This window comes from Otolemur garnettii, unplaced genomic scaffold, assembly GCF_000181295.1.
Source record: "Otolemur garnettii isolate 467f Iridium unplaced genomic scaffold, OtoGar3 scaffold00055, whole genome shotgun sequence".
Lineage (NCBI taxonomy): Eukaryota > Metazoa > Chordata > Mammalia > Primates > Galagidae > Otolemur > Otolemur garnettii.
The window spans coordinates 4,031,067-4,037,369 of NW_003852450.1; the positions used below are offsets into that span (position 1 = coordinate 4,031,067).

Genomic DNA, 6,303 nt, shown 5'->3' on the forward strand with positions numbered 1-6,303 from the left:
AAAAAAAAAAAACTAAACCTCAGCTAACCAGGCCTGCAAAGCAATAGAGGTAAATCTGCCCAAGGGACTTGGAAATACTTTGAGCCTCAAAGGCAGTTTCAGAGTTTGTTTGTTTGTTTGACACAGGATCTTGCTCTGTCATCTGGGCTGGAATGCAGTGGCACAATAACAGCTCTCTGTAACCTAAACTCCCAGGTTTAAGTGATCGGCCTTAGTCTCTCAAGTAGGTGGGACTACTGGCGCCCACCACCACACCTGGCTAATTTTTCTTATTTTTTTGTATAGCTGGAGGTTTTACCGTGTTGCCCAGGCTGCTCTCAAACTCCTGGCCTCAAGTGATCTCACCACCTTAGCTTCCCAAAGCCATGGGATTATAAGCATGTGGCACTACATCCGGCCCAGTTCCAGAGTCTGTCCAGATGTTAGAAATGAGTTCGTGTCTCAGTTGTTTGATTATCTCCTAGTCATATTTGGAGTTGTACGTTTGGCCTAACTGCAGCCTAGAAAGGATTTTATCTTTATAGCTTGCTTTTCCTTGCTTTCCCTTCTACTTCTCTCTCGTAGCTGCTTTCCACTACCCCCCTTTTTTTCATTTATTTTTCTGGGCCTGTGTGTCCTTGGGCAGTCCGTTTTTTAGTTCCCCACAAACAGAAGCCTCATTTGGTCCAAGTGAGTTGAGGAGTTGCCCTGTTTGCGACAAGTTGCCCTGTTTTGTCTCCCCCAGGCTGGGCTGACCCTGGAGACACGCCTACAGATAGCCCTAGATGTGGTGGAGGGAATCCGCTTCCTGCACAGCCAGGGGCTGGTCCATCGTGATATCAAACTGAAAAATGTGCTGGTAAGTAAAAGCTGTTTCCCCAGGTGATACCCCACCTCTGTGGGCTGAGTGATCTTTTGGAAGGTACATGTAAGTGGGAATTTGGGACTAGGAGAAGTCCAGGGGGAAAGTAGTAAAGTTAGTAGCATTGTGATATGGATGGTATCTTGAACTTAAGGTGCAGGGAGCAGTTTCATTGTAGACTTAACTTATGCTACATAAGATTTTTCTCCTTACACTGTTTTGAAAAATTTTAAACTTATAAAAAGCTAAGAGTGTTACAGTGAAAACCCATATACCCTTCATCCCAATTCATGTTCTCTCTTTTCTCCTAATGTGCTTTTATGTGTGTTATTTCTCTCTATATACACATATGTGTACACACACATCATTTTTTACTAAACTATATGAAAGTAAGTTGCAGGCAACACTTTATTCCTAAATTCTTAAGCATGTATCTCCTAAGAAAAAGGACATACTTCTACATAATTAAAATGTTATTAACACACCGAAGAAATTTAACATTGATATATACTGTTACTCAGTATACAGTCTGTATTAACATTTTCCTATTGTCCTGAATATGTCCAGTTGCCCCAGATAGGGTCAGCCTGTTTGTTTAATCCAGGATCCAATCCAAGGATCATACAGTATATTTTGTTGTCATGTGTCTCTAGTCTCCATTAATCTTGAATAGTCTTTCTCCCTTATTTAGCATTTATGATATTGGTATTTTTGAGTAGTCTAGGTCTTATTACTGCTTGGGATTGTTTGATTAGAAATGTGGGATGAGGGCTAAGATGTGTAAAGTCACCTTAAAAGGTAAGATAGTAATGAACTCACCAGTCCTGTTATCTAGAGGTAAGATAGTAATGAACTCACTAGTCCTATTACCTAAATTATAAAATATCTTTTGACATACTCCTTGGAAAGGTATATTGGCATATCATTAAAGCATTTCTGACAACACTTAAATGATGTATAAAGGTGATAGCAGTTTGGGAAAAACTCCCTAAAATTGTCAGCTGAAAACTAAAAGTCTTTAGAAGAGGAAACTCTAGGGACTTCAGGAAAGTCTCCCCAGCTGACCAGAGGACCTCAACTTTCTTACTGCCCTGGGGTCAGGAGGGAAGTCAGGGACTAAAGTTCTTTCTCAGTGTTCTTCCTTGGACCTTCTCTACCTTATTCTTCCAGGATTAATTAGGATCCCTGTATGTGCCAAGCACCATGTTAAGCACTGGGTATGTAAAGATAAAAAAGGCAATCCCAGGTGGGATTATGGCTCAAGGAGTAGGGCACTGGCCCCATATACTGGAGGTGGGGGGTTCAAACCCGGTCTCAGCCAAAAGCTGCAACAAAACATCTTAATTTTGGCTCAGCGCCTGTGGCTCAAGCAGCTAAGGCACCAGCCACATATACCTGAGCTGGCAGGTTTGAATCCACCCCAAGTCTGCCAAACATCAGTGACAGCTGCAACCAAAAAATAGCTGGGTGTCGCGACCCGTCGGGCTCCTGTGGCCCTGGTCTCGGTTAGCGCAGGAAGGAACCAGGCAAGAACCGGATTAGAAGTACAAGCTTGTGGAAGGTGGGCTAGCCCTTACTTTCTGGGTAGTGCCGAGCAACCTCCTCACCAGCCTTTTATGGAAAGGGAATGACACAGGTGAGGGGAGTAATTAACAATGACTAGGTGCTGAGGGCACGGGCTCCTCCCACAAGGAACTCCTGTGGAGGAATGGCCCGAGGTCCACGCCTCAGCTGCAGATCATCTTGCTGGGATGTTGGCGTCTCCTACAGCCGGGCATCATGGTGGGTACCTATAGTCCCAGCTACTTGGGAGGCAGAGGCAGGAAAGTCACTTGAGCCCAGGAGTTGGAGGTTGCTGTGAGCTGTGATGCTATAGCACTCGACACAGGGTGACAGCTTGAGGCTCTGTCTCAAAAAAAACCCCAAAAACAAAACACCTTAATTTTGGGCGGTACCTATGGCTCGAGGAGTAGGGCGCCTACCTCCATATACCAGGGGTGGCAGGTTCAACTCTGGCCCTGGCCAAAAAGAAAAAAAGCAAAAGGCAGTCCCTGCTATGAGGTGGTTCTACAGTATTGGGAAGAAAATAGTACAAGTTGAGTATCCCTAATGCAAAACCCCAGAATTCAAGATGCTCCAAAATCTGAAACATCATCATCATCATCATCATCATCATCATCATCATCATCATTATTTTAAGAGACTGGGTCTCACTCTGTTGACCCAGGCTGGAGTGCAGTGGGACAATCATAACTCATTGCAGCCTCTAGTTCCTGTGCTAAGCAATCCTTCTTCCTCAGCCTCCCAAGTAGGTGGGACTACAGATGTATACCACCACACCTGGCTAATTTTTTTTTTTTTGGAGACAGAGTCTCACTGGGTAGAGTGCCATGGCATCAGATCTCACAGCAACCTCAAACTCTTGGGCTTAAGTTATTCTCTTGCCCCAGCCTCCCAGGTAGCTGGCACTACAGGCACCTGCCACAGTGCCTGACTATTTTTTGGTTATAGTTGTCATTGTTGTTTGGCAGGCCCGGGCTGGGTTTGAACCTGCCAATTCTGGTGTATGTGGCTGGTGCCCTAGCCGCTGAGCTACAGGCACCAAGCCACATCTGGCTAATTATTTCAGTTTTTTGGAGACAGAGGCTCACTTTGTCTCCCTTCATAATGTGCCATGCTGTCACCCTGTGTCGAGTGCTATAGCATCACAGCTCACAGCAACCTCCAACTCCTGGGCTCAAGTGACTTTCCTGCCTCTGCCTCCCAAGTAGCTCACAGCAACCTCAGACTTTTGGGCTAAGTGATTCTCTTGCTTCAGCTTCCCAAGTAGCTGAGACTACAGGTGCCTGCTACAACACCCAGCTATTTTTAGAGATGGGTGTCTCGCTCTGGCTCAGGCTACAGGCAATCCACCCACCTCAGCCTCCCAGAGTAGTAGGATTAGCGGCATGATTATAGGCCCTACACACACTTTTTATAAGATAAAAAGTACTCTTTCTACTTAATAAAAAGAAAAATATTTTTGTATGGTTATACAGTGTATTTGTTTTAAGCTAAGTGCTATTACAAAAGAGCCAAACAGTGTTAAGAAATTAAAAAGTTTATAAAATAAAGTTACAGTAAATTAAGGTTATTATTGGCTCGGCGCCTGTGGCTCAAGCGGCTAAGGTGCCAGCCACATACACCTAAGGTGGCGGGTTCGAATCCCCAGTCCAGGCCCACCAAACAACGATGGCTGCAACCAAAAAAAAAAATGGCCAGGCGTTGTGGCGGGCGCCTGTAGTCCCAGCTACTTGGGAGGCTGAGGCAGGAGACTTGCTTGAGCCCAGGAGTTGGAGGTTGCTGTGAGCATGATGCCATGGCACTCTACACAGGGGGATAGCTTGAGGCTCCGTCTCAAAAAAAAAAAAAAAATTAAGGTTACTATTGAAGAAAGATAGTAATTTGTTTTTAATTGTTGGGGATTCATTGAGGGTATAAGAAACCCAGTTACACCTATTGCATTTGTTAGGTAAAGTCCCTTATTTTTTAATTTTGAGACAGAGTCTCACTATGTCACCCTCAGTGCCCTAGCATCACAGCTCACAGCAACCTCAGACTCTTGGGTTTAAGCGATTCTCTTGCCTTAGCCTCCCAAGTAGCTGGGACTACAGGCGCCTGCTACAATGCCCAGCTGTTTTTTTGTTGCAGTTGTCATTGTTGTTTAGCAGTCTTGGGCCAGGTTCAAACCTGCCAGCTCTGGTGTATGTGGCCAGTCCCCTAACAGCTGAGCTTTCTTAGGACACTGAGCCTAAGAAAGATAATAATTTTTAATAAATTTACTGTAGCCTAAGTGTAGTGTTTATATATAAACTCTACAGTAGTGTATGAGTACAGTAACATCCTAGACCTTCACATTCACTTACTACTCACTGACTTAACCTAAACAACTTCTAGTCTTACAAGGTCCCCTCATGGTAAGTGCCCTTTACAGGTGTATTATTTTTATCTTTTATACCGTATTTTTACTGTACCTTTTTTTTTCCCCCCCGCCTGGCCTGGGTTTGAACCTGCCACCTCTGGCATATGGGGCCAGCACCCTACTCCTTTGAGCCACAGGCGCTGCCCTTACTGTACCTTTTCTATGCTTAAGTACACTTAGATATACAAATACTTAGCCATTGTGCTATAGCTGCCTATGGTATTCAGTACAGTAACATGCTGTACAGGTTTATAGCTTTGGAGCAATAGGCTGTACTATATAGGCTAGGTGCGTAGTAGGCTGTACCACCTATGTTTGTTTAAGTATGCACTGATTTTTGCACAAGGACAAAATCACCTAATGACTCATTTCTCAGTACCAACCCCCATCATTGAGTAGTGTGTGACTATACTACTTTGAGGTACCTACATGAGCTTGGACAGTGCTGTGTGCAGGATCAGAGACAGGGTGACTCTCGCCTCACTTTATTGTCAGCTGGACAAGCAGAACCGTGCCAAGATCACTGACTTAGGATTCTGCAAGCCAGAGGCCATGATGTCAGGCAGCATTGTGGGGACGCCCATCCATATGGCCCCTGAACTTTTCACAGGTAAGGCTGGAGGGATGGGAGTGGGTTTGGGCAGGGCTCATTACTGTAACCCTGAGTGCTACCCCTTAGGCTAGGTGGTATCCACCCGTATGTAACACAAGCAGGTTTGGCACAGGGTAGAAACCAGAATAGGGGAAACCTAAGATAAGTAGGGGGAAAAGTAAAGAGATAAAAGAATGAAAAAAAATGTCCAAATGGCACCACCACCTTTTCTTTTGGATGTCTCTCTATTTGTGCTGTAGTCAATCATTTAATCATGAAATATTGATTGAAGAACTATATAAGAGTTGTCCTCATTAAAAGAACTTAAAATTGACATAGAGATATATTAAGAGAAGTAAAATAATTAGGAAGCTGTATAACACAGCTTGTGATGAAGTCCTAATTTAAGTGTGATGTAATATACTGTTGGTGTTCAGAAAAAGGATAAATGAAGGAGGAAATGCTTGATGGTTTTATGGTAGAAGTGAGATCGTGGGTAGAACTTGAATCAGATCTGGTAGAGAACTCATTAAGTATATGCTTTGAGGTGTGGATATTTTCTTGTATTTTTTTTTATTTAATTTTCACAATTATGTGATATTGATGGATTTGTATGTCCATTTCATGGATAAAGTTGAGTAAACTTGAGACCAGATTCATGAAGAAAAGCACCCCAAAACACTGAGCTAAAAGGTAATGGAGCTGGCTTTGGAATCTAGGTCTCTCTGTCTCCAGAGTCTAACCATGTGTCATGAAAGGCAGAAAATTCTAGAGGCTGAAGAAAGGGAAATAATGAGGAGTATCACAGAATAGAAAAATTAGCATGGCCGGAAAGAAAGCCTTTTGGAGACTAGTAATAAATAAGGCTGGAGATAAAATACATTGAGCTTGAAATTCCCACAGAGGGCT

At 43.7% G+C, this 6,303-nt stretch overlaps 1 protein-coding gene across 2 annotated transcripts in view; it reads left to right on the plus strand.

Annotated features, from left to right (window-relative positions):
* DSTYK (dual serine/threonine and tyrosine protein kinase) overlaps positions 1-6,303 on the plus strand; it is a 72,018-nt gene that overhangs the window by 60,640 nt on the left and 5,075 nt on the right. For both annotated transcript variants that reach the window (XM_003792235.3, XM_003792234.3), the window contains exons 10-11: positions 725-838; positions 5,298-5,412. In XM_003792235.3, coding sequence (XP_003792283.1) covers positions 725-838; positions 5,298-5,412 — 229 coding nt within the window. The remainder of the gene's footprint in view (positions 1-724; positions 839-5,297; positions 5,413-6,303) is intronic.